Raw genomic sequence first — 26,645 nt, 5'->3', positions numbered from 1 at the left:
AAGGAACTAGAAAAGATCAGTAAATAAATAAATATAAATATAACAGAAGGTGGAGGCAGGGGCCAGATCATGACAGGACTTTTAAACCATGGTGAAGAATTTGGACAGTATCTTCAAGACAATAGAAAATGAATGAAGAGTTTTGAATAGGAGGAGAGACTTAATCAGATTTGCATTGTAGAAAGATTCGTTGGACTGGGGTGTAAAGATGGAGGGGACAAGACTGAGAGAAGGAAAACCAATTAAGAGGCTGCTGCTGGATTCCAGGCAATTTCATTCCTCTAGAGGGGTCACCCTGATTACCAAATGAAATACATACTACATAGCCTCAGAAAAGGACCAGAGCCCTCCCCAAGCTACCTTCCACATTCCTTCCCAGTTTTGTCTTTTCTAATAGGAAGTATATACCTTAGCCAAGCTTAGCTACCTCCTGGTCCCAATACAAAGCTCCCCCTTTACCATTTCTTACGCCTGACCACTTCTGACCTAAGCATGGTACTTAGCTTGTTACACAAGCATTTATTTACTTATCACTGAAGCTGAATCTGTGGCCTCTAGTGACTGCAGTATTCATTTGGTCTTTCCATATTTTGTGTAGCATTTGTGTGGTCTTCAAGCTAAGAATGGTTTTGACATTTGTAAAGTGTTCTATTAAAAAAGTAAAAACAGGGAATTCCGTGATAGTCCAGTGGTTAGGACTCTGTGATTTCACTGCTGAAGGCCAGGGTTAAGTCCCTGGTTGGGGAACTAAGATCCTGCAAGCTTTGAGGAGTGGCCAAACAACAACTAGAGACCCTGTGTGGTCCATAAAGCATAGAACATTTAGTATCTAGCCTTTCACAGAAAAAGTTTGCTGACCCTATCTAGAATGTGAGACTCACAAGGGGCTGTTAAGCAAGCATGAAAAATCTCGCATGACGCAAAGATCCCATGTGCTGCAACTAAGACCTGACACAGACAAATAAACAAATAAATATTTGAAAAATAATACTGAGAATTTCTGCACTGAAGTGAAAGGAGAGTTGGGAAATGTGAGTTAGAAAAGAAGTGACTGGAGTTTGGGGGAGATTAACTGAGCCCCAATGTGCATCACTTCCTCTGAACACCTGATAATGCAGGAATTATCACCAGCACAGCAACCAGCAGTTCTAATATACTAGCCACTGCAAACAGGCAGGAAGGACTAGTCACCAGGTACCATCTCTAGACTAATTTAGGTTACAGTGAATTCCAAGCCTCAATTTTTTAAAGTTTCCTTTGTTGTATAAGCAACTCTTAAGGAATAAACAGAAAATACAGTTTCTTTTATAGTTACGGAATCTATAAAACTAGACTGAGCCTGGGAAGGGTGAAGCCTCAGTGAAATTAATCTTATTTGTGTATTGGGAGAGGGTAAGAACCAATATTTCTTAAGCCAATCCTGTAAGAGACTGTATATTCTAAATATAATATACATCCACAATACCTAGATGTATTATGATCCTTGGGGTCAGATTTTCTCTTTTTTTTTTTAAATTCAGGATTTTGTGGATTTTAGAAAAACAGTGTCTTCTGTATACCATATTAAACCACATATATGGGGTCTAGAAGCACCCATTACAAACATATTGATGCTTCTGAAGCAGAAAGGTGTGGATATACAAAGAATAAACAAAGACTGAGAATTGATTTGCATCAGTTCAGGACAGATTTTGTTGCCAAATGAGTCAGCAAAGGGAAAAAAACAGTTTTCAGAGTTGGGGGACTTTGCCATTTCAGGTAATGGGTTGGGAACCTATACAAAGCCTTGGTGCTATTACTCCTCAGCAGGGACACACACTCCATCTGCTAATACAGGATCATAATGCTGACAGCAGCTGCTGCTGCTGCTAAGTCGTTTCAGTCGTGTCCGACCCTGTGCGACCCCAGAGATGGCAGCCCACCAGGCTCCGCCATCCCTGGGATTCTCCAGGCAAGAACACTGGAGTGGGTTGCCATTTTCTTCTCCAGCAGTGACCTGTGTAATTGCTTTTTTAAGAGTAATCTGTCCTCCCACTCCGTAGTAGTGAAGAATGTTCTCTGATCGGTGGTATCACTGATGGCAATTCTTCCTCTTAAACTCATCATCTGCTTTAGTTACTGCTTAGGACTTAAGATGAGTGTGTCTTCAGTATGTGGATATAAAGAATCCAGAAAGGGGAGTGAGGTTTCACGGATATACCTGCCATTTAAGAGACTGTGTGCACCCTCAGCTCACCTGGGCCTCTGCTTTCTCATCTGTGAAATGAGAGGAGAGAACTATACAACCTGGTACACATTACAAGGCACAGAGTACAACTTGAATACAGATTTGTTTAATGGATGAAAGCATGGAAAGACCTATTTTAACATTCTATGAATCCATAATTTCTGATTCCCGCTTCCTGAACTTTGGGGAGGTGAAGTAGTCGCACAAAGAAGGATTTTGTAAAGAAGGATTTTGTGTACCCTTAAGAGCTGAGGCATTTATAAATGTATTAGTGTGACTGAATCTGATTAAAGTCTGAAAAAGAGGGCATGAAAAGTCATGGCTAAATGTGAGTGGTTTATACACCTCAGGAGTGTTGATCTGTGTTTGCGCATGTGTGTGTGCACGCACTTGAGTACTAATGTGTAAGGGTTGATTGAGGGGCTATGGGAGACAGCAGTGTCCAGAGCACCTCTGTAAGGTAGAGAGATGGTGTATCAGTATTCAGTGGGCACTGAGTGTACGCCACAGACATCCCCTTAGCTATGACACTGGGGATAAGCTGACACCTTCATCCTTTAGGTCAAGGCCTTGGTCCCCAAAGGAAAGGAAAGAATTGTAATGTCCCAGTGATGGGGGATGGCTAACCACCTATTGGGACAGAGGTACAGTGAAAGATGAGAAATGAAGAAGAGGTGAAGGCAGCAGAATCTTCTTGAAGACTGCAAACAATATTAGCTGCTGACCTAGCTAGGTGTTTATCAGCTGAAGTCCTGACAGCCTGCTCTGGGCTGTGCTGGTGGCACCTGGGAGGGGAGCCAGGATTTTTTTTTTTTTAAGATGCTTCCTGCATGGTTTGTCTTCTCAGTCATTGTCCATAGGACTCTGAGAAGCTATAGGAATATGCAGGTGCAGATGCAATGGCCAGCTTCACCTCCAACATTGTGGAAAGGGATTGCACATCACGGGACAGAGCCCTGCACGCCCATACACCACTTAGAGCCTGGGGAGAGTGACCTCCTGGGGTATCCACACTGGATGTATTTGAATTTTTTTACAAGCATGTTATCACTTTGTAATAGAAACACTTTGATGCTTTCACACTGCGGTGTTGGAGAAGGCTGTTGAGAGTCCTGTGGACAGCAAGGAGATCAAACCGGTTAATCCTAAATGAAATCAATCCTGAATACTCATTGGAAGGACTGATGCTGAAGCTCCAATAATTTGGCCACCTGATGCAAAGAACTGATTCACTGGAAAAGACCCTGATGTTGGGAAAGACTGAAGGCAAAAGGAGAAGGGGGTGACAGAGGATGAGATGGTTGGATGGCATCATCAACTCAATGGACATGAATCTGAGCAAACTTTGGGAGATGGTGAAGGACAGGGAAGCTTGGAGTGCTGCAGCCCATGGTTGCAAAGAATTGAACACAATTGAATGACTGAACAACAACAACAAGAAGAAACAATAAAGGAGGATAGAAATAAAATATTAGAAGCTGTTTGACACACCACCAAAGGATTTTAATAAGCTGGACAGAGAATTATATTTGTTGTGTGATAGTGAGCCTGGGGAATTTTCAAGACCCTCCTCCCCTTTTGTACCTTAAATTCAGCATGCAATTTGCTCTCAGTACCTACTGCTGCTGTCAGTAAAATGTGGGGCTTTCTCATGGCATATCTTCCTATTACCTGGGGCTCTTGCTCTGCCCTGGAACGCTCTCAAAGCCTGTTACTCTTCTGGCTCATAGCCACAGTTTCTGATGTGCCAAAAGCTGGGAGAAGCAACACTTAATTTTTGTTGTGGTTTAGTTTCTCAGGCAAACTAGCTGTACCAAATACTGAGGGTCTGGACCAGAGGAGTAATATCTCTTGTTCATAGTTACCTAGATTCCTCACACCAGATGTTCAGCAGCTGCAGAAGGATCCCGCTGCCTTACACATGTCATCCACCTGGGTGGTTGGTGATATGCCTGGCTGGGCTGAGCATGGGAGGTCCCAATGGGGCTACTGACCCATTCCTTAATGTTCACCCAGGCTTATTAGTGATGAAAATTTCTGGGGTAGCAGGAGAGTGACAATATGCTTTACCTACTTAGTTAACAAGAAGAACAGCCAATCAAGCAACAAATACTTTTTGAATGCCATGGGACTTGACGTGAATCCCTGTCACCTCTCTCCAGGGAAGTTAAGTAGTGTCTCCTCCCTAGACACATTGTATTGTAATAATTCGTTTATTTTTCTGTCTCTTCTAGGCTGAAGACTCATTAAGGGCAGAGCCTTTGCCTTACTCATCTCCATGCCCATTGCCTCCCTACTACCCCTAGCCCTAATGCCTAAGCTCAGCACAAAATAAGCCCTCAATAAATGTTTCTCTCAGTTGAGTCAATTTACTATATGGTCAATATAAATGAATATGGGAATTCCCTGTCAGTTCAGTGGTTAAGACTCAGTGCTTTCACTGCCATAGGCCTGGGTTCGATCCCTGGTAAAGGGAACTAGGATCCTGAAAGCTTGCATGGTGAAGCCAAAAAAAGATGAATAAAGGGTCCCTAGAAAAACAAGTCCCTGACTTTAGATGGCAAACAAACAAATAACTAACAAAAAAAGGAGGAGAGAAGTGCTAGAGTTGAGGTACAAGTGAAATAAATGCCTCAGGTAGGCAGAAAAAAAGAGTGTGGTTAAACTGCTCAGGGTCTTGGGTGATTTCATGGATTATTGTTGGCCTCTGCTTTCCTCAGCCTCCTTCCAATTTGGGGCTGTAGCTCCTGGAGTGCTCAGACATTCTGTGCTGTTCTTGCCAGTTCTTCCCTCTTTCTCATGGTTCTATTTAGCAAACAGCCTCTGCTGTCCTTTCCCTTTGGCAGTCTCCTTGAATTTCCTGCCCTAGAGGGAGGCTTCCTTTTATAGCCATCAGGCCACTGGTAGCCAAATGTGCACTGCCAAAGCCAATTACTGAGATTTCCATCTTATTTTAATCAATTATTTGGCTAGAGCTTTAAAAAAAAATCCTTATTAGAGTACAGTTGCTTTACAATGTTGTGTTATTTAGGTTGGTGCAAAGTAACTGCAGTTTTGCATTGTTGAACTGTGCTGTTTTAATATTGGAATACATTCTTAAATAAATGTGATTATGTTACATATCACTTTAATGTACATTTCTTGCTTTGTTTTGGTTAATGACTTATTACTTGCTGTTTATTTTATTTTTATTTTAGACTAGGGAAATGATGTCTAGATAGAAAGTAAGTTCAAGCAATGTTCTTATTCGAGTTCAAAATGGTGCGTGAAGCAGCAGAGCCAACTTGCAACATCAACAGTGCTTCTGGCACAGGAACGGTTGGCGAACGTACAGTGCAGTGGTGGTTCAAGAAGTTTTGCAAAGGAGACAAGAGCCTTGAAGATGAGGAGTGCAGTGGCTGGCCATCAGAAGTTGACAACGACAAGTGAGAGCCATCATTGAAGCTGATCCTCTTACTACAGGAGAAGTTGCCAAAGAACTCAACATCAACTGTTTTACGGTCATTTGAAGCAAATTGGAAATGTGAAAAAGTGCGATAAGTGGGTGCCTCATGAACTGACTGAAAATTTTAAAAATCATCATTTTGAAGTGTCATCTTCTCTTATTTTATGCAACAATAATGAACCATTTATTGATTGGGTTGTGATGTGTGACAAAAAATGGATTTGACATGACAACTGGCAATGACCAGTTCAGTGGTTGGACTGAGGAGAAGCTCCAAAGCGCTTCCCAAAGCCAAGCTTGCACCAAAAAAAGGTCATGCCCACTGTTTGGAGATCTGCTGCCTGTCTGATCCACTACAGCTTTCTGAATCCCAGCAAAGTCATTACATCTGAGAAACATACTCAGCAAATCGATGAGACGTATGGAAAACTGCAATGCCTGCAGCCAGCATGGTACAGAAAGGGCCCACTTCTCCACCACAACGCCCCACCACACATTGCACAACCAATGCTTCAAAAGTTGAATGAATTTTGGCTTCTTCCAGGTTTAGGCCTAGTAGTGGGATTGCAGGGTCATATGGTGGTTTTATCCCTAGCTTTTTTAAGGAAACTCAATCCAGGTCTCTGTAACAACCTAGAGGGGTGGGATGGGGAGGAAGGTGGGAGGGAGGTTCAAAAAGGAGGGAACATATGTATACCTATGGCTGATTCATGTTAACATTTGGTAGAAACCAACACAATTCTGTAAAGCAATTATCCTTCAATTAAAAAATAAATAAATATTTTAAAAATAAAAAAAAAACAAACATTGAATACATTGGGTTACAAGTTTTGCTTCATCAGCCATATTCACCTGACCTCTTGCCAACTGACTATCACTTCCTCAAGTATCTGGACAACTTTTTGCAGGGAAAAGGCTTCTACAACCAGCAGGAAGCAGAAAATGCTTTCTAAGAGTTTGTCGAACCCCAAAAGTTAGATTTTTTATGGTACAAGAATAAACTTTCTCATTGACAAAACTGTTACTTGTAATCATCCTGATTTTGATTAATAAAGATGTGTTTGAGCCTAGTTATAACGATTTAAAATTCATGGTTCAAAACTGAAATTGCTTTCTCACCAACATAAATGGTTTCTACTGTACAGCAAATGGAAGCAGCCCTCCATATACATATATCCCCTTTTTTTTTGATTTCCTTCCTACTCAGGTCATCACAGAGCACTCAGTAGGGTTCTCTGAGTTATACAGTAGGTTCTCATTAGTTATCTATTTTATACATAGTCAAAATATATATCATATATATCAATCATATATACATCATATATATCAATCAATCATATATATATCATATATATCAATCCCAATCTCCCAATTCATCCTACTCCCCCTTCCTCCCCTTGTTGTACATGTGTTTGTTCTCCATGTCTGTGCCTCTATTTCTGTTTTGCAAATAAGATCATCTATACCATTTTTCTAGATTCCACATATATGCATTAATATGTGATGTTTGGTTTTCTCCTTTTGACTTACTTCACCCTGTATGACAGTCTCTAGGTTTATCCATGTCTCTACAAATGACCCAATTTTGTTCCTTTTTAAGGGCTGAGTAGTATTCCATTGTATATATGTCCTGCATCTACTTTATCCATTCCTCTGCTGATGGACATTTAGGTTGCTTACAGCTTTTCTTAAGAAGCCAAATCACGTAGTGAGAAGATCATTAGGTCCTGCACATCCAAACTAGGTTGGTGGCCTGGGGTTGTGGGAAGTAGTCAGTGATTTGAGTCAGGAATACAGGTGCCAAGTTTCTGATCCTCTTCCAAGGGATAGTTCTAGGCGTTTCATTACAATCTCCTAACAAAATGGGGAGACCATTTTATTTCTCATTTCTATCTCATGAGGTGTAAGTTACCAGCATGCTGCCTAATTTGTGGAGTTCTGTGCAAAATGCAAATGTGGAACCACTTGCTAAAAAGTTAAGAATTTCAAGGAACACCTTAAACTAAGCAAGCATGAGGCCCTAAGCAACTGCTCACATGAATACTCATGAAGCCATTTCTGGTTATAAGAATGAGAAAGCTGATACTAATAGTGTGACATGGTGGCTATAAAGAAGTTTCTGAGAAAAAAATAAAGTTTGTGGATTAGGGGAAACATTAAATTACACTCAATAGTTTCAGCAATAAGTTATATAAGGATAAGATTGCTTCTAGACATTCCCTGCAGCTGACTGTGCTCCAGGCATGAGACATCTTAATGGAGCAGAGGCCAAAATGGACCTAGGTTCTAGGCCCGGCCCTGCCAGGAATTCACTGTGGGACTTCTAGAAAGTTACTTTCTCTCTATGGGCACTTTTTCTTCACCTGTACAAAAAAGGATTTGAATTAGATGGTCAAGGTCTCTTCTAACTCTAACTGTAAGCATCTATGGAGGAGGCCCCTTTTGTCTTGTCACTTTAGCAAACCTATACTGTAACTAACCTTAAGCCAGGCACCAACACCACCATGCTCTACTCATCTCCTGCCCAAGCACACTTTTCACATCTTTTGATCACATAATATCTTGCCTAATATGTTGGTTCTTTCTGTAGATCAAAACACTAGAAATGAAGAATAAGTAATTAACAGATGACCAGATCTCTTCCCTAGTCTTCCCTTCAGTAATCTCACAAACAAATTATATGAACAAGATATTATCTAAAGAAAGATTACAAGTAGTCAACAAGCCTGCACACAAGGAATATGGCAATAAGTGTGGTCCCCTATCTCAATGATTAACAGATTACGTCCCCTTTTCCCTTAAAAAACTTCCATGGCCTAGCAGAATCTTCAGAGTTGGTTTTTGGGGACATGAGTCCACTTTCTCCCTAGAAAGCTGGCTTTCTGATTAAAAGCAACATTTTCTATTTCTACCAACACTTGCCTCTCAAATAATTTTTGAGCAACAAGCAACCAGACCTGAGTTCAGTAACATAACCTGCTGTGATTCCATATGAGCAGCATCCCCTTCAGAGAGGCTGCAATACACTCTGTTGAATATTCCTTTTGATGGTAAGAATTTGCCTTCTGAAAATAAATCTGATTTCAGAAAGCAGACAATGATTTATAGCCAAGTCTAGTAAGGATAGTAATATAGGGCCTAAATCAGGAGAATTTATAATTAAAAAATAATTTTCATTTTAAGCTGACACATTGGAAGGACTGATGCTGAAGCAGAAACTCCAATACTTTGGCCACCTGATGCGAAGAACTGACTCATTGGAAAAGACCCTGATGCTAGGAAAGGTTGAAGGCAGGAGAAGGGGACGACAGAGGATGAGATGGTTCGATGGCATCACTGATTTAATGGACATGAGTTCGAGGCCTGGAGTGCAGCAGTCCATGGGGTTGCAAAGAGTCAGACACAACTGAGCAACTGAACTGAAGTTGACACAACCAGAATTAAGATAGCATGTTAAGTGTTTTTACTCAAAATTGTAATTCTGAGAGGCCATAAATTCATTCTACTGCTGCAAGTTGCTTAAAATATCTTTAGAATTCTAGACATTCTAAAGGCAATTTAAAAGTTACACAAGAAAAAGCACCATATAATTTAATAATCATAACTTTTATCTTGGAATGGAAACCTGTTTCAAATAAGGACCAGATATACACCCGAAAAGTAATCAAGATCCTTAAAGAAGTCTCCTTTTAAATTGGTCTTCTATTTTGAAAAACATATTTAGAAGAGTGTATAAAATATTAAACTCACTAGGTTTTAGAATTAATGAGAAGAGGGAAATTCCCTGGTGGTCCAGTGGCTAGGACTCTGTGCTATCACTGATGAATGCAGGGGTTCAATCCCTGGTTGGGGAACTAAAATCCCACAAGCTGTGTGGCATGGTGAAAAAAGAAAAAAAAAAGAATTAATGAGAAGAAAATTAAACAGGTGGGGCTTTCCAGGTGGCACTAGTGCTAAAGAACCCACCTGCCAATGCAGGAGACTCAGCAGACTTGGGTTTGATCCCTGGGTTGGGAAGATCCCCTGGAAGAAGATGTGGCAACCCACTCCAGTATTCTTGCCTGGAGAATCCCATGGACAGACAAACCAGGCAGACTGCAGTCCATAGGGTTGAAAAGAGTCAGACTCGACTGAAGTGACTTAGCATGCAGCACACGCAAAATAGTCAGAAAAGGAAAGTACAGAAGAGAAAGTGAAGTAGGGAGGAAAAGTTGAAGAAATATAAAAATTATGGGGATTGGAACAAGAGGGTAAGTGAAACTCTAACTTTATCTGTAATTTTTTTTGGAAGGATGGAGTCCTAAACACTAGACCTCCAGGGAGTTCCCTCTGTAATTTGTTTTAAATAAAAAAGACTTGAAGCAAATATAGTAATAAATATGGATGACTCTGGGTGGAGGTTACATGAAATTCTCCATGTTTAGAAATATTCTCACAATACTGAAAAAAAAAAAGGAAGAGATAAATTGTACTGTGGTCTGGTCTCTCTCTGTATATGGTAGATCACAGCCCTTTGAGACACTGATTAGATTCAGAGCTCTTAGGTCTTAGACTTTCTAAAGAGTGGGGCAATTATTTATAGCCAAGCCGAGATGTTGATTTTGTTTCTCTCTGAATGGGCTGTTTCTCTTTAAAAAGAATAAACCATGGCTCATCCAACTCACAAGACCAGGGTTGTGACTTAGTGTTGCCTATCCCTAAGAGGACTCCAACTTGCCCAGGTTGGGAGAGAAGAGAAGGAAGGAAAAGTTAGCACCATCAGCATCAGTGAGAATCAGTCATTGTCAGATATGGGTTTATGCTTGACCTCCAGCTTTTCTCTCTACAACCTTGGGTGAAAAATAGGGAGCAAGTTATGGGCAGAGTTGTGGACTTGTACCTTCTAATGTGAAAACAAGGGCTTCATTCCCCTTGTTTATTTTATGCTATTTCTTTCATTTTTGGCTACACCACATGGCTTGAGGGATTTTTAGTTTCCCGACCAGGGATTGAACCCAAGCCCTCGGGAGTAACAGCACAGATTCCTAACCACTGAATTGCCAGGGAATTCCCCCATTCACCTGTTTAGAATGTCATGGCCATTCATCATCTCCTCTGCAAATCCTATACTTCCCTTCGGAAGCCTGTTTAAGTCTTGCCTCCTCCAGGCCCGTTGCACTGGCCTCTTTCTGGGTTCTTGCCTTCAGCCAAGTAAGATGGCGCCCTCTACTTGGGGACTGCCTGGATTGCCCTCTCTTAAGATTTCTATGGAAAGCCAGTCCCACCCTATGTTGCTCTGAATCCCTCTACCTGCTGATCCAGGCCTCAGGGTCCACAATCAATGGTGTCTCCAGTTAATGTTTTCCTTCAAACAACCTCTGTCAGCTAGTCTGAATTCCGTGTGAAAACAGAGAGGGATAATTCACAAAACAGAATTTAAGCCACATTCTTCCTCAAAATATCTTCCCTTAACTAGTCAGATTCCATAGCATGTCTTATGGGCTATAAGGATCAAGTGCAAATGCTCTCGGTCATGGTTAAGTTGGTAGCAATTAGTACTACTGGATTAGTTTTCTACTTTCCTATCCAAGGGCAGACCTCTGAAGAAAGGAAAGAAGAAGCAAAGAAAGAAGGGTTCGAGAGAGTTTTGGGGCACTGTTAGGAGGGTAGATTCTGCTGAGGGTGAGTGTGAGACCCTAAAAGAGAAAAAGAAAGTTATGAAAAGCACCTGGAGAGCCTTGGTCACAAATTTTGGCTCACTTCTCAAGATTGCTTCTTGTGAGTGAGTTTGAAGAAAGGTACTTTAGGGACTGAGCCCCACCTTCTGAGGGATCCTTTAAATCAGCCTCATCTAGACATGTGGGCAAAATATTAGAAAGACAAGGCCAACTGAGCATGAGGAATTCACTAACTTCTGAAGTTGTTTGCTCTTGTTCTCTGTCTTTGGTTAACCGAGTTACTAAAGCTAGAGTAGCTTTGATTAGCAATTCAGCAGATTCTGAACCTCTAGGACTATTGCCTGGACAACTGTAATTAACATCCTGTCTTCATTCTTGTCCTGTTTCATCCATTTCCAAAATAGTATAGAGATTTTTTTTTGAGGGGTAGGGAGAGGGGGAATTAAAATCACATATCATCTCCTGCTTAGAGACTTTAATAGTTTCCTACTGCTCTTTAAATAAAACCACAAATTCTTATAAGGCCCTGTTGTTACTCACTCTGCCCTCATCTGATAGACTCTCCCACTCAATTACTAGGTTTTAGACATATTGTACTTCTTCTACTTTGGCCCTAATGTTCACTCCCTGGTCTTGAACTTGATTCTTTTAGTTCTTCACCTGGCTGGATCATTGGCAATCTTTGGATCTCTGTATAAATATTGTTTGTACAAATGGTGGCCCTCCTTTGACCACTCTATCTAAAAAGCGTCCTTCCTTGGTATTTATCTGTCTCATCATCCTGTTTCTTTCATAGCACTTACCCACAATGTAACAATTAATAATTGTTAATAATAAATATTTATTTTGTATGGGCTTTCCTTTTCTTGTAGAATTTAAACTTCCTGAGGGCAGGGACCTTGCTATCATATTCGTTTTGTTGCTCCCACTACCCAGCAGTACTTGGCACAAAGCAAGGCACTCAATAAATATTTGGTAAATGAATGAAGAGAAAAGAAAACCAGCAACAGAAAATCCTCAGATTTGTTGGTCCCTTTGGGCCAACAAGACTGGAGAGATGTCAGATTTCATATTATAGCAGATTTCAGTCAGATGGTGGTTTCATATTTTTTCCTTGGCCTTTGTTCTGTCGTACTGGGGCTTAGACAACTCTTAAACTGCAGCAGCATCCCTTATCTGAGTGCTAAGATATATTCAGGACTATGGCTTTTCTTAGGGCTCCCCTGGTGGCGCAGACAGTAAAGAATCTGCCTGCAATGCAGGAAACCTGGATTCGACCCCTGGGTTGGGAAGACCCCCTGGAGAAGGGAATGGCTACCCACTCCAGTATTCTTGCCTGGAGAATCCCATAGACAGAGGAGCCTGGCAGGCTACAGAATATAGGGTCACAAAGAGTCAGACGTGACTGAGAGACTAACGCTAACACACTATGGCTTTTCTTAGTATCTTTGATCTTGCATTTAATCAAGAAAGGTGAAAGAGGGATTTCCTGGCTGTCCGGTGGTAAAGAATCCACCTGCCAAAGCAGGGGACACTGGTTCAATCCCTGGCCTGGCATGATCCCATGTGCCGCGGAACAACTAAACCTGTGTGCCACAACAAAAGAAGCCGCTACAATAAGAAGCTGTGCACCACAACCAGAGAAAGCCCGTGCACAGCAACCAAGACCCAGCACTGCCAAAAGTAAAATAAATAAAAAATGTAAAAAGAAAGGTAAAAGAAATAATCTAATTTGTGGATAAAAATGACTAAGTGAAAAGTGAAGTCGCTCAGTCATGTCCAACTCTTTGTGACCCCACGGACTATAGCCTACCAGGCTCTTCAGTCCATGGAATTTTCCAGGCAAGAGTACTAAGGGGACCTGAAATGAGGATATAAGAACCACAGAGCTTTAGCACTGAAGGAGATCTTAGGAATCATCTTGTCCAAGAAACTTAAACCTGGCTGTGCATTAGGGTTGTCAGGAGAACATTTTGCTCCTTTGCTAACAGTACTTTGTTAAGATATTATTATTTCTATACAATAAAATGCACCAATTTTATGTATCAAGGTTGATGAATTCTAACTTTATATACTTGTGTAACCACCACTCAAATCAAGGCATAGAATATTTCTTCCATTCCTAAAAGTTCCATTGTGCCTCTTTCCAGGCAATATCCATTTTCACCCATCAGGGGTAATGTCTATTCTGACTCCTACCACCATAGATTGATTTTGCTGGTTTTTATACTTACATAAATGGAATCACAGGGGATCCTAGGTGGCTCAGTGGTAAAGAATATACCTGCCAAGCAGAAGATGGAGGTTTGATCCCTGGGTTGGGAAAATCACCTGGAATAGGAAATGGCAACCCACACCGATACTCTTGCCTAGAGAATTCCACAGACTGAGGAGCCTGGTGGGCTACAGTCCACAGGGTCACAAAAGAGTAGGACATGATTGAATGACTGAGCACGCAAATGGAATCATACTGAATGATGATTCAGCTTTTGTATCTGACTTCTTTTGCTCAATATAATGTCTTTGAGGCTTCATTCATTTTTTTATATGTTTAAGTAGTTTGTTCTTTTTTTCAATAGCTGATTAGTATTCCACTGTAAATATACCACATTTGTTCATCCATTTTCTCTTGGAATTTTACAAAATGTAAACGCCAAAGCCTGTCCTCGGCCCACTGAATCTAAACTTCCAGGGATGGAGTTTGGGAGACATACTTTCAATAAGTTTCCAGGCAATTGTGATGTACAGCCATGTGTGAAAATACTGATTCTGTCCATTCACTCTGGTTCTACAGATAAGGAAACTGACAGCAGGAAAGAGATTTCCCAAACAGACACTTGAATCAGTTGAGTCAAGCTTAGAACATTTTCTACTGTGCTACTCTTTTCCTTGGAAGATAAGTCAAGTTGCTAATTACTGACAAGGGCAGAGACGTGAGTCATAAGACCTTCCATTTATCAAGTACCTGTTATACATTAGGCTCTGCTCTAGGTACGTGAGTCCAACATGAGTTTGAGTGAACTCTGGGAGTTGGTGATGGACAGGGAGGCCTGGCGTGCTGCAATTCACGGGGTTGCAAAGAGTTGGACACGACTGAGCAACTGAACTGAACTGAACTGATATTATATTATTATTAGAGAATATTCTAATAATATTCTGGTCTGGGTTTTATGTGGACAGCCTGCTTCAGGACTCTTCTTCTGAGACCAGGAACCATGTGGTAGGCTCAGGCTCTGCCCAAGAGGCTCTGCATTAGAATTTTAAGAAGGCTTCATGCTGTGCTCCTCCTCAAGAAGCAAAAGGACATAAAGCATCCTGGCAGCTGCATGTCAATGTGAAGTCTGTCTGCTGTTCTACTGAAACAGGATTCAAGAGTCCCAGTTCCCAGATACACATTCCCACAGTGTATAAGGAATGCAATGCTGGTAGGAGCTGCTAAAATGATTAATCTCCTGACATCATTCCCTTTGGCTTGATTCAGTTCTTATCACTCAACAAAGATCACTGTGGGGAGTTTACTGATTATGGTTTTACTCTCCAGAAACTACTTCTCTCTTTTCTCTGGCCCAGGAATCATACTGCCTTCTAGTGTTCTGAAGTCCTTTCGCTTGGGTATTCTTTACTTGTTGAGTGTGGCCTGAAGTTGGGTGGATGGTCTTCTACAGCTCTCAACAACTTTTCAGCAGAAGGAAGGGAAGAGGCTTTGATGTCAGAGAAATTTTCTGCAGAAAAGGATCAAGGCAGACCAAAGGGAATACAGCCGAGCAAATCTTAAGAACATGTGTGAATTAGAGAAACTTTGTGTTTAGACAAAGTAGAAAAGGTTTTGAGACAGACACCTGTGAAATTGTGTTTTAGAATGGGTCAAGATCTCTCACTCTCACAAAAGCCCCTAAAATAGCCAAAGAAAATCCAAAGTGACTCCAATGTTTCATCTCTTAAGCCTCCTGGAGCCTCTCCAATGAAAATGGCAGAACAAAGGTCCAGTGTTGCTGAAACAGAACAAATGCATCCACAATTGAAAATATTAATCCAAGCTTTCCTCAAAGGGGCATTAAAATGTGCTGAAATGGGCATCCCCCCTGAAAAACCAAACACTTGGAAAGGAAAAGGGAGACTGCCAACAAATGGAAGTTTGGTTGTCTGGTTTTGCTCTAATAAACATGAAATGAACCAATTTTCACATGAAGACTGATCTGAAATCCCAAATTCTACTCTCTGAAAGACATTAGAAATCTGATACTACTGGTGACTTCCTGAAGACATTAAAGAAGCACTAAAATGTGATTCTGGCATCAGGGCTGAGATTTTAAAGTATGTCTTTCTAAGTAATTTTTTTCTTTTGCTGCTAGATAGTGGAAAAAGCAGGGTATAGAGTAATAAGAAGCTACTAGCCCACAAAAGGTAGACTGCTTTCTTTGTGCTAAACTACTCTGATCCACAAGTGAAAAAAATAAATCTGTTTAGCTTTTCTGAAAATGAAGAAATGAAGGATGATCCACAAAATTCTTTAAACTTTCAAAAGTAACCGTAGCTTTATCACCCACCCTTCTCCCTGAAAGCATATTTAAATTGATAATGCTTCCCCTCAAAAAGTGGAGGCCAAAGGAATCTGGTTCTCACCTTGTAACAGAGCAGGCTGGGGCTAGCTCAACCCTCATTTCAAGGACAAGAACAAGAAAACAACCCTACTGCAAAAATTATTTTAAACTTCACTCCATCTCACAGGCAGGAAGAGTCTCACTGATCCACAATGCAAAGAAAAAAATGTTTCATCATCAGAAAAGCAGCAGAAAATGGAACAGCAGAGCAGGTTTGCTTTTTTTTTTTTTACAAAAGTACAAAAAGTAAAGGGCAGTGCTTATGGCTAGAGGGGCTCTCTAGCCATTCGAAACTTAAACACAGAGGAGGAGATAGGATCTCTGTAGGCAGCAGAAGAAAAGAAAAAAATTTTTTTCCTACTTACAGTGTCTTTTATCTCTAAGGGAAGCCAGAGCTGAGCGTCTTCCCTGTCCTTATGCAGCAGAGGCAAGATGTGTTGCTGTGAGATTTTTAAAAGACCCCAGGAACTCCCAGTAGCTGGCTTCCTCATTGCATTTCTGCCTTCAGCCAAGTGAAGACTGCCTTCATACTCATTCTGATGGCCGCAAGCCTTGTGGTCTGGTCTCCCTACGTTTCTCTCCAGCATTAGAATTGGTGTTGACACTGAGGGTGTAAAGGGTTGGAAAGGAAGTGGCTGCACTGAGGATACCCATGGGCAGGATTTAATGAGATTTTAATTCAGAATCAATCCCAGGAGAGAGAATGGAACTTTGCCCTAATGAGTTAACCTGGAAAAACACATCCTGCCAAAGAAGGGTTTAATTTAGCTTCTTTCAGAAATTCTGGGTGGGCTAAGGAGCACTCAGTGGAGAAGTTAAACTCTAGGTAGGCATATTGCTGAGGCCTAGCCTGCTTTATTCGGAGAAGGCAATGGCACCCCACTTCAGTACACTTGCCTGGAAAATCCCATGGTTGGAGGAGCCTGGTAGGCTGCAGTCCATGGGGTCTCGAAGAGTTGGACACGACTGAGCGACTTCACTTTCACTTTTCACTTTCATGCATTGGAGAAGGAAATGGAAACCCACTCCAGTGTTCTTGCCTGGAGAATCCCAGGGATGGGGGAGCCTGGTAGGCTGCTGTCTATGGGGTCGCACAGAGTCCAATACAACTGAAGCAACTTAACAGCAGCAGCAGCAACAGCAGCCTGCTTTATTAGTAAAATCTCTTTGGGAACTTTCAATGTTGGTCTCATAATTTTAAAAATTTCTACATAAATTTCAACAGTTGAAGGGTTGCCCTTCTGCTGACATGATAAGTGATTAGTCTGTGGTTTTCCTCTTCTTGCTCACTTGAGCTTTATTTGAACAAACTGGAATTTACAAGGTCACAACTTATGACCCCTGGGTGATGTGAAGTTTTGAAGTTCTGCAGAGAAGAGCAGCTTAATATAAGGCCATGCAGCAAGTATTATCTGTTTTGCTGGTGATGGTGGTGAAAGAATGTGATAGGCAGTGATGATCCCTAGTCCTTCATTGATTTATCCTTATTTGTAGGGACCAACTTCTTTTTCGTGGTTTATGGATACAGGGACAATTGGAAAGAGAAGTGAATACAGTCAGAAGATGTGGATTCTGTTCAGGTTTTGTTACTTTCTTTCTGCAATCTTGGGTAAGTCATAGAAACTGTCTGAACCCGCTATCTCATCTGCTCCCCACCCTGGGCCAAAAAGATCAAATGAAACCATGTAGACACCTTGAAAACTGTGGGGCACTCCACAAATGAGATGGTTTTCTAAATTTTCATTCATTGTATGACCCACCAAGTAAGCTCTTCAGATAAATCAAGAGTTCAAATACGAAATTGGGAGGAGACAACATCTTGAGTCTGCTGGCTACTAGATGATGGGACTTGGAAGATAGAGCTAAGGGAAAAAAATAAGAAGAAGGAGTTAAAAAGGAGAAAAGGCATAAAATTCCTAAAGGCTTGACTCTGGTGCTGATTGGGCCTTATGACTCTAAAGTAAAAGTGAAAGTAGGTCAATCATGTTCAACTCTTTGCAACCCCATGGACTATCAGTTCAGTTCAATCGCTCAGTTGTGTCCAACTCTTTGCAACCCCATGAACTGCAGCACGCCAGGCCTCCCTGTCCATCACCAACTCCCCGAGTTCACCCAAACTCATGTCCATCAAGTCGGTGATGCCATCCAGCCATCTCATCCTCTGTTGTCCCCTTCTCCTCCTGCCCCCAATCCCTCCCAGCATCAGTCTATTCCAATGAGTCAACTCTTCTCATGAGGTGTCCAAAGTACTGGCGCTTCAGCTTTAGCATCATTCCTTCCAAAGAAATCCCAGGGCTGATCTCCTTTAGAATGGACTGGTTGGATCTCCTTGCAGTCCAAGGGACCCTCAAGAGTCTTCTCCAACACCACAGTTCAAACACATAAATTCTTCAGCGCTCAGCCTTCTTCACAGTCCAACTCTCACATCCATACATGACCACAGGAAAAACCATAGCCTTGACTAGCCATGAAATTCTCCAAGCCAGAATACTGGAGTGGATAGCTGTTCCCTTCTCCAGGGGATCTTCCGAACCCAGGTCTCTCATATTGCAGGCGGATTCTTCACCAGCTGAGCCACAAGGGAAGCCCTATGACTCTAAAATATAATCCTATTTGAATATGGAGCAATGGAATATAAGTGAGCAATAAAAAATTATTTCTTTAAAAGAAATTAACCAACAGGACAAATACAAGCTGTCCAGCAGGAAGAAAAAAAAAAATGAAACTTTGGGGGTAAATCAGGAGGTAAAACAGAATGTAGGATGTAGGAAAGAATGGCAGGATATAGGAAAGGGTGGTGGTGAGAGTGAAAAGTGCTCTGAAGTCTAGGGACTTGTTTTCTGCCACTGACTTGCAGTAGGCCCTTGAACAGATTACTATCTGGTTGGTTTCCTAATCTATACAGACTGTTCTCAAATCCTAAATGGGAGAATGAGACTCAGTGATCTATTAAAAAAAATTCCACCTTGGGACTTACTGTATGGGCCAGTGGTTAAGAATCCGCCTTCCAGTGCAGGGAATACAGGTTAGATCCCTGGTCAGGGAACTAAGATCCCACAGCAGGGCAATGAAGCCTGTGTGCCTCAACTGGAGAGCTTGCATGCTCTAGAGTCCATGCTCCACAACAACAACAACAACATTAGCACAGCAACAAGAAGCCCGTGTGCCACAGACAGAGAAGCCCCAGTGTGCTACAGCTAGAGAAAGCCCATGGGCCACAACAAAGACCTCAGTTCAGTTCAGTTCAGTTGCTCAGTTGTGTCTGACTCTTTGCGACCCCATGAATTGCAGCACGCCAGACCTCCCTGTCCATCACCAACTCCCAGAGTTCACTCAAACTCATGTCCATCGAGTTGGTGATGCCATCCAGCCATCTCATCCTCTGTCATCCCCTTCTTCTGCCCCCAATCTCTCCCAGCATCAGAGTCTTTTCCAATGAGTCAACTCTTCGCATGAGGTGGCCAAAGTACTGGAGTTTCAGCTTTAGCATCATTCCTTCCAAAGAACACCCAGGACTGATCTCCTTTAGAATGGACTGGTTGGTCTAGTGAAGCCAAAAAAAAAAAATTGTTACTTTTATGTGACTTTGGACAAGTCACATAAACTGTTAAATTCACCCACAAGCATGCTCAGTTGCTAAGTTGTAGCCAATTCTTTGTGACCCCACGGACTGTAGACAGCCAGGCTCCTCTGTCCATGGGATTTCCCAGTCAAGAATACTGGAGTGGGTTGCCATGCCCTCCTCCAGGGAATATTCCCAATGTAGGGATCAAACAAGGATTCTTTACCACTGAGCCACCTGGGAAACCCATAATCAACCATGTGTTAACCCCCATTTGCTTCAGAGTTTTAAACAAAGAAATAGAATGTTATAATATGGCTCCCCATTCATTTCTCCTTCTTCTCCCAGAGGTAAACACAATCCAGCCTGAGTTGGTGAGTACCAGTCTCATGAATATTTTTATACTTCTAGATACACGATTTTGTAAAAAAGACAACAACAACAAAAAAAAAACCCACAGAAATGTTTTGAGGGTTTTAAACATTTACATAAATGGTTTCTACTATATGTATCCTACATCTTGATTTTCAGCAATATCATACTACTGAGAAGTAGTATAGCCTGATGGTCAAACACTAAGATTCCAGGGCAGATAGCCTGGGCTCCTATCATCTTTCTACCATGCTGTCTCTGTGATCTTGGGTAGGTTGCTTAACCTCTCTGAACCTCAGTTTCCGATATGAAAAATAGGGATAGTAACTGTACAAACCTCATAGGCCTTCTGTGAGAATTAAATAAGTTAAAATATGTAAAGCTCTTACTATATACACAGTGCATATAGTAAGCACTATGTGTTTGCTATTATTACTTGAGATTTATCTATGTAGATAATTAAATCTTTAGAAGTATAGATAATTACTATGTGTGTAATGCACTGTGTATATAGTAAGTGAAAAACTTATTAGTACATATACTAATAAATATTTAAGACCATTTGGAAATACTATGATTCTTGATTCTGACTACAAGCTATGAACATTCTTTTCAAGAGGAAACATTCTATTTTCTCTCTGTATGATTCCAACTCTTCAAAAGCAGTGGGGTATGTTGAAAGATGGGCACAATAAATGGCAGAAATGGTATGGACCTAACAGAAGCAGAAGATATTAAGAAGAGGTGGCAAGAATACACAGAAGAACTGTACGAAAGAGATCTTCATGACCCAGATAACCACAATGGTGTGATCACTCACCTAGAGCCAGACATCCTGGAATGTGAAGTCAAGTGGGCCTTAGAAAGCATCACTACGAACAAAGCTAGTTGGAGGTGATGGAATTCCAGTTGACCTATTTCAAATCCTAAAAGATGATGCTATGAAAGTGCTGCACTCAATATGCCAGCAACTTTGGCAAACTCAGCAGTGGCTATAGGACTGGAAAAGGTCAGTTTTCATTCCGATCTCAAAGAAAGACAATGCCAAAGAATGTTCAAACTACTGCGCAATTGACTCATCTCACACACTAGTAAAGTAATGCTCAAAATTCTCCAAGCCAGGCTTCAGCAATACATGGACTGTGAACTTCCAGATGTCCAAGCTGGTTTTAGAAAAGGCGGAGGAACCAGAGATCAAATTGCCAACATCTGCTGGATCATTGAAAAAGCAAGGGAGTTCCAGAAAAACATCTATTTCTGCTTTATTGACTATACCAAAGCCTTTGACTGCCTGGATCATAATAAACTGAAAAACTCTTAAAGAGATGGGAATACCAGACCACCTGACCTGCCTCTTGAGAAATCTGTATGCAGGTCAGGAAGCAACAGTTAGAACTGGACATGGAACAACAGACTGGTTCCAAATAGGAAAAGGAGTACGTCAAGGCTGTATATTGTCACCCTGCTTATTTAACTTATATGCAGAGTACATCATGAGAAACGCTGGGCCGGAGGAAGCACAAGCTGGAATCAAGATTGCAAGGAAAAATATCAATAACCTCAGATATGCAGATAACACCAACCTTATGGCAGAAAGTGAAGAGGAACCAAACAGCCTCTTGATGAGGGTGAAAGAGGAGAGTGAAAAAGTTGGCTTAAAGCTCAACATTCAGAAAACGAAGATCATGGCATCTGGTCCAGTCACTTCATGGGAAATAGATGGGGAAACAGTGGAAACAGTAGCTGACTTCATTTTGGGGGGCTCCAAAATCACTGCAGATGGTGACTGCAGCCATGAAATTAAAAGATGCTTACTCCTTGGAAGGAAAGTTATGACCAACCTAGATAGCATATTGAAAAGCAGAGACATTACTTTGCCAACAAAGGTCCGTCTAGTCAAGGCTATGGTTTTTCCAGCAGTTATGTGTGGATGTGAGTGTTGGACTATAAAGAAGGCTGAGCACCAAAGAATTGATGCTTTTGAACTGTGGTGTTGGAGAAGACTCTTGAGAGTCCCTTGGATTGCAAGGAGATCCAACCAATCCATCCTAAAAGACATCAGTCCTGAATATTCATTGGAAAGACTGATATTAAAGCTGAAACTCCAGTCCTTCGGCCATCTGATGCGAAGAGCTGACTCATTTGAAAAGACCCTGATGCTGGGAAAGATTGAGGGCACGAGGAGACGGGGATGACAGAGGATGAGATGGTGGGATGGCATCACTGACTCAATGGACATGAGTTTGAATAAACTCTGGGAGTTGGTGATGGACAGGGAGGCCTAGTGTGCTGCAGTCCACGGGGTCGCAAAGAGTTGGACATGACTGAGCAACTGAACTGAACTGAACTGATGTTGAAAGAAAAGAGCATATGCCAGAAAACCTGGGTTTGATATCGAGCTCTGTGATTTATTAGCTAGCTGTGTAATTTTGAACCTAAACCTCTGAATCCCTCATCTGAAAGGTCGTTATCTCACAGTGTTGTTGTGAGAAATTCATTCATTTGACAAACACTTATTCAGTTCAGTTCAGTTCAGTTCAGTTCAGTTCAGTCTCTCAGTTGTGTCCGACTCTTTGCGACCCCGTGAATCACAGCACGCCAGGCCTCCCTGCCCATCACCATCTCCCAGAGTTCACTCAGACTCACGTCCATTGAGTCAGTGATGCCATCCAGCCATCTCATCCTGGGTCATCCCCTTCTCCTCCTGCCCCCAATCCCTCCCAGCATCAGAGTCTTTTCCAATGAGACAACTCTTCGCATGAGGTGGCCAAAGTATTGGAGTTTCAGCTTTAGCATCGGTCCTTCCAAAGAACACCCAGGCCTAATCTCCTTTAGGATGGACTGGTTGGATCTTCTTGCAGTCCAAGGGACTCTCAAGAGTCTTCTCCAACACCACAGTTCAAAAGCATCAATTCTTCAGCGCTCAGCCTTCTTCACAGTCAACTCTCACATCCATACATGACCACTGGAAAAACCATAGCCTTGACTAGACGGACCTTAGTAGGCAAAGTAATGTCTCTGCTTTTGAATATGCTATCTAGGTTGGTGATAACTTTTCTTCCAAGGAGTAAGCGTCTTTTAATTTCATGGCTGCAGTCACCATCTGCAGTGATTTTGGAGCCCCCCAAAATAAAGTCTGACACTGTTTCCACTGTTTCCTCATCTGTTTCCCATGAAGTGATGGGACCGGATGCCATGATCTTTGTTTTCTGAATGTTGAGCTTTAAGCCAACTTTTTCACTCTCCTCTTTCACATTTATTAAGTACCCATAAAGAGGACTTCCATGGTGGCTCAGGGTAGAGTCCGCCTGCCAATGCAGCAGACATGGGTTCAATTCTCAGGACAGGAAGATCCTCCAGAAGAGGAAATGGCAACCCACTCCGCTATTCTAGCCTGGGAAAACACATGGACAGAGGAGCCTGGCAGGTTACAGTTCATGGGGTCACAAGAGTCGGAAACAACTTAGTGACTAACCAACAACAACCCATAAACAGCTCCAAACGAAGTGCCAGGTACATAATAGCTGCTTAATGTTAACTTCCTGTTTCTCAAAGTTGGCTCAGTTCAGTTCAGTCACTCAGTTGTGTCCAACTCTTTGCGACCCCATGAATTGCAGCACACAAGGCCTCCCTGTCCATCACCAACTCCCAGAGTTTACCCAAACTCACGTCCATCGAGTCAGTGATGCCATCCAGCCATCTCATCCTCTGTCATCCCCTTTCTCCTTCTGCCCCCAATCTCTCCCAGCATCAGGGTCTTTTCCAATGAGTCAACTCTTCGCATGAGGTGGCCAAAGTATTGGAGTTTCAGCTTTAGCATCGGTCCTTCCAAAGAACACCCAGGCCTAATCTCCTTTAGGATGGACTGGTTGGATCTTCTTGCAGTCCAAGGGACTCTCAAGAGTCTTCTCCAACACCACAGTTCAAAAGCATCAATTCTTCAGCGCTCAGCCTTCTTCACAGTCAACTCTCACATCCATACATGACCACTGGAAAAACCATAGCCTTGACTAGACGGACCTTAGTAGGCAAAGTAATGTCTCTGCTTTTGAATATGCTATCTAGGTTGGTGATAACTTTTCTTCCAAGGAGTAAGCGTCTTTTAATTTCATGGCTGCAGTCACCATCTGCAGTGATTTTGGAGCCCCCCAAAATAAAGTCTGACACTGTTTCCACTGTTTCCCCATCTGTTTCCCATGAAGTGATGGGACCGGATGCCATGATCTTTGTTTTCTGAATGTTGAGCTTTAAGCCAACTTTTTCACTCTCCTCTTTCACATTTATTAAGTACCCATAAAGAGGACTTCCATGGTGGCTCAGGGTAGAGTCCGCCTGCCAATGCAGCAGACATGGGTTCAATTCTCAGGACAGGAAGATCCTCCAGAAGAGGAAATGGCAACCCACTCTGCTATTCTAGCCTGGGAAAACACATGGACAGAGGAGCCTGGCAGGTTACAGTTCATGGGGTCACAAGAGTCGGAAACAACTTAGTGACTAACCAACAACAACCCATAAACAGCTCCAAACGAAGTGCCAGGTACATAATAGCTGCTTAATGTTAACTTCCTGTTTCTCAAAGTTGGCTCAGTTCAGTTCAGTCACTCAGTTGTGTCCAACTCTTTGCGACCCCATGAATCGCAGCACACCAGGCCTCCCTGTCCATCACCAACTCCCAGAGTTTACCCAAACTCACGTCCATCGAGTCAGTGATGCCATCCAGCCATCTCATCCTCTGTCATCCCCTTTCTCCTTCTGCCCCCAATCTCTCCCAGCATCAGGGTCTTTTCCAATGAGTCAACTCTTCGCATGAGGTGGCCAAAGTATTGGAGTTTCTGCTTCAGCATCAGTCCTTCCAATGAACACCCAGGACTGATCTCCTTTAGGATGGACTGGTTGGATCTTCTTGCAGTCCAAGGGACTCTCAGGAATCTTCTCCAACACCACAGTTCAAAAGCATCAATTCTTCAGCGCTCAGCCTTCTTCACAGTCCAACTCTCACATCCATACATGACCAATGGAAAAACCATAGCCTTGACTAGACGGACCTTTGTTGGCAAAGTAATGTCTCTGCTTTTTAATATTTTTAAATTTAAAAATTTATTATTTTTAAAAGTTGGCTAGGTCTGATGAATAGCTTCTAATGAATTCCAAGTACAGATAATTAAGATCTCTTTCCAAGAATATTGACATTTTTGTTAGTTTTGCAGACCCACAGGGTTTTCCCACATTGGGTAAAGTTGAGTAACTGACCTCTCAAGAGCCCTTTGGCTGCTTTTCATAAAAGGGTTATAATATAGTGAGCAGGGCTATAATATGGGCTGCTCTGGTAGCTCAGTTGGTAAAGAATTCACCTGCAATGTGGGAGGCCTGGATTCGATCCCTTGGTTGGGAAGATCCCCTGGAGAAGGGAACGGCTACCCACTCCAGTATTCTGGCCTGAAGAATACAGTCCATGGGGTTGCAAAGAGTCAGACATGAGTGAGTGACTTGAGTGAGTGACTTTCACTTCACTTCACTTCCGTGCTATAATATAGGTACTTTGAAGTGTGGGATTTGGGAAGTTTTCCAAGGTCAAGGGGCATGTCACAGGGTTGTGATGATCTGATGAGAAGATGCTTGTGAACTATGTCTAAAAACTCTGTAATACTGACCTAGTACATGCTATTTCCAGGAAAGAGTCTGAATAGGCCATTGGGCTCAGGTTTCAATTTCCTGTGTGGGGTGAGCTGGGCAGGGGGGTCATGTGGTTTGCCTGGAGTGGTGATGGCACACTTTCTGCATCACATCTGGAACTTATTAGAATAGTTTTTCTGAGCGCAGAACTGCCTCTCAGGGCTGTACGCATCTCTGCTGATTGGAAGAAAGTGACTTTGAGGGACCTCCCTGGCAGTCCAGTGGTTAAGACTTCATCTTCCAATGCAGGATGTACGGGTTCAATCCCTGGTCAGGGAGCTAAGTTCCCACAAGCCTCTTGACCAAAAACCCCAAACATAAAACAGAAGCAGTGCTGTAACAAATTCAATAAAGACTTTAAAAATGGTCTACATAAACAAAAAGAAAAAGAAAGTGGTTTTGAGAGGTGGGGCCTGAACCACACTTTCAGAGACAAGAGCCTAACTCCCTCTGGTGTTATTTGAAAAAAATTAAACGTGCTAGTTGCTCAGTCACGTCTGGCTCTTTTCAACCCCATGGACTGATGAACCCAGAAATTAACCCACCTTAGCCCTCCTTAGAATTCCTTAGAATTCCTGTCCATGGAATTCTCCAGGCAAGAGTACTGGAGTGGGTAGCCATTCCTTTCTCCAGGGGATCTTCCTGACCCAGGGACTGAACCCAGGTCTCCCTCATTATAGGCAAATTCTTTACTGTCTGAGCCACCAGGGTGCTATCTAAGAGGCTTCAAATCCTTCTATCCAAAAATATCTTCCTTAATGAAATCTCACTTCTTCTGCACTCAGCACCACTCTTTAAGAGTCTTCCAGAGACTGGAAATTATTGCCTTGAATGTCAGCTGAATAATGCCCCTGGCTTGCTTTCATGTTTTACCACATCAGTTGTTGCTCAGTTGCTCAGTCACTCAGTCATGTCCGACTCTTTTGAGACCCCATGGACCGCAGCATGCCAAGCTTCCCTGTCCATTACCAACTTCTGGAGCTTACTCAAACTCATGTCCAATGAGTTGGTGATGCCATCCAACCATCTCATTCTCTGTCATCCCCTTCTCCTCCTGCCTTCAATCTTTCCTAGCATCAGAGTCTTTTTTTTTTTAATATAAATTTAT

The 26,645-nt window shown here is 42.2% G+C and overlaps 1 protein-coding gene and 1 non-coding gene across 8 annotated transcripts in view; both read right to left on the bottom strand.

Moving 5' to 3' along the window:
• Positions 1 to 26,645, bottom strand: part of ASIP (agouti signaling protein) — a 77,261-nt gene that overhangs the window by 9,724 nt on the left and 40,892 nt on the right. The window contains exons 1-2 of one of the 7 annotated variants that reach the window (XM_069548363.1): positions 17,624 to 17,794; positions 13,564 to 13,660 (exon numbers count right to left, since the gene is read on the bottom strand). The exons of 4 other annotated variants lie outside the window; for them this stretch is intronic. Coding sequence is in view for 1 of the 3 variants with exons in the window: in XM_069548360.1 (XP_069404461.1) it covers positions 16,296 to 16,517 (222 nt within the window). In the remaining 2 variants the exon portion in view is untranslated. Of the gene's footprint in view, positions 1 to 13,563; positions 13,661 to 16,295; positions 16,584 to 17,623; positions 17,795 to 26,645 lie in introns of those variants that run through there. 2 more of the 7 variants (XM_069548366.1, XM_069548360.1) reach the window with 2 other exon arrangements.
• On the bottom strand, positions 3,045 to 3,244 carry LOC138417980 (small nucleolar RNA SNORA73 family). Its single transcript, XR_011248387.1, has one exon. It is a non-coding gene; the product is annotated as a small nucleolar RNA SNORA73 family (small nucleolar RNA).

Source organism: Ovis canadensis, chromosome 13, assembly GCF_042477335.2.
Source record: "Ovis canadensis isolate MfBH-ARS-UI-01 breed Bighorn chromosome 13, ARS-UI_OviCan_v2, whole genome shotgun sequence".
Classification (NCBI taxonomy): domain Eukaryota; kingdom Metazoa; phylum Chordata; class Mammalia; order Artiodactyla; family Bovidae; genus Ovis; species Ovis canadensis.
Note: the sequence above shows the minus strand (reverse complement) of the source record. Positions and strands in the feature narration are given on the sequence as shown.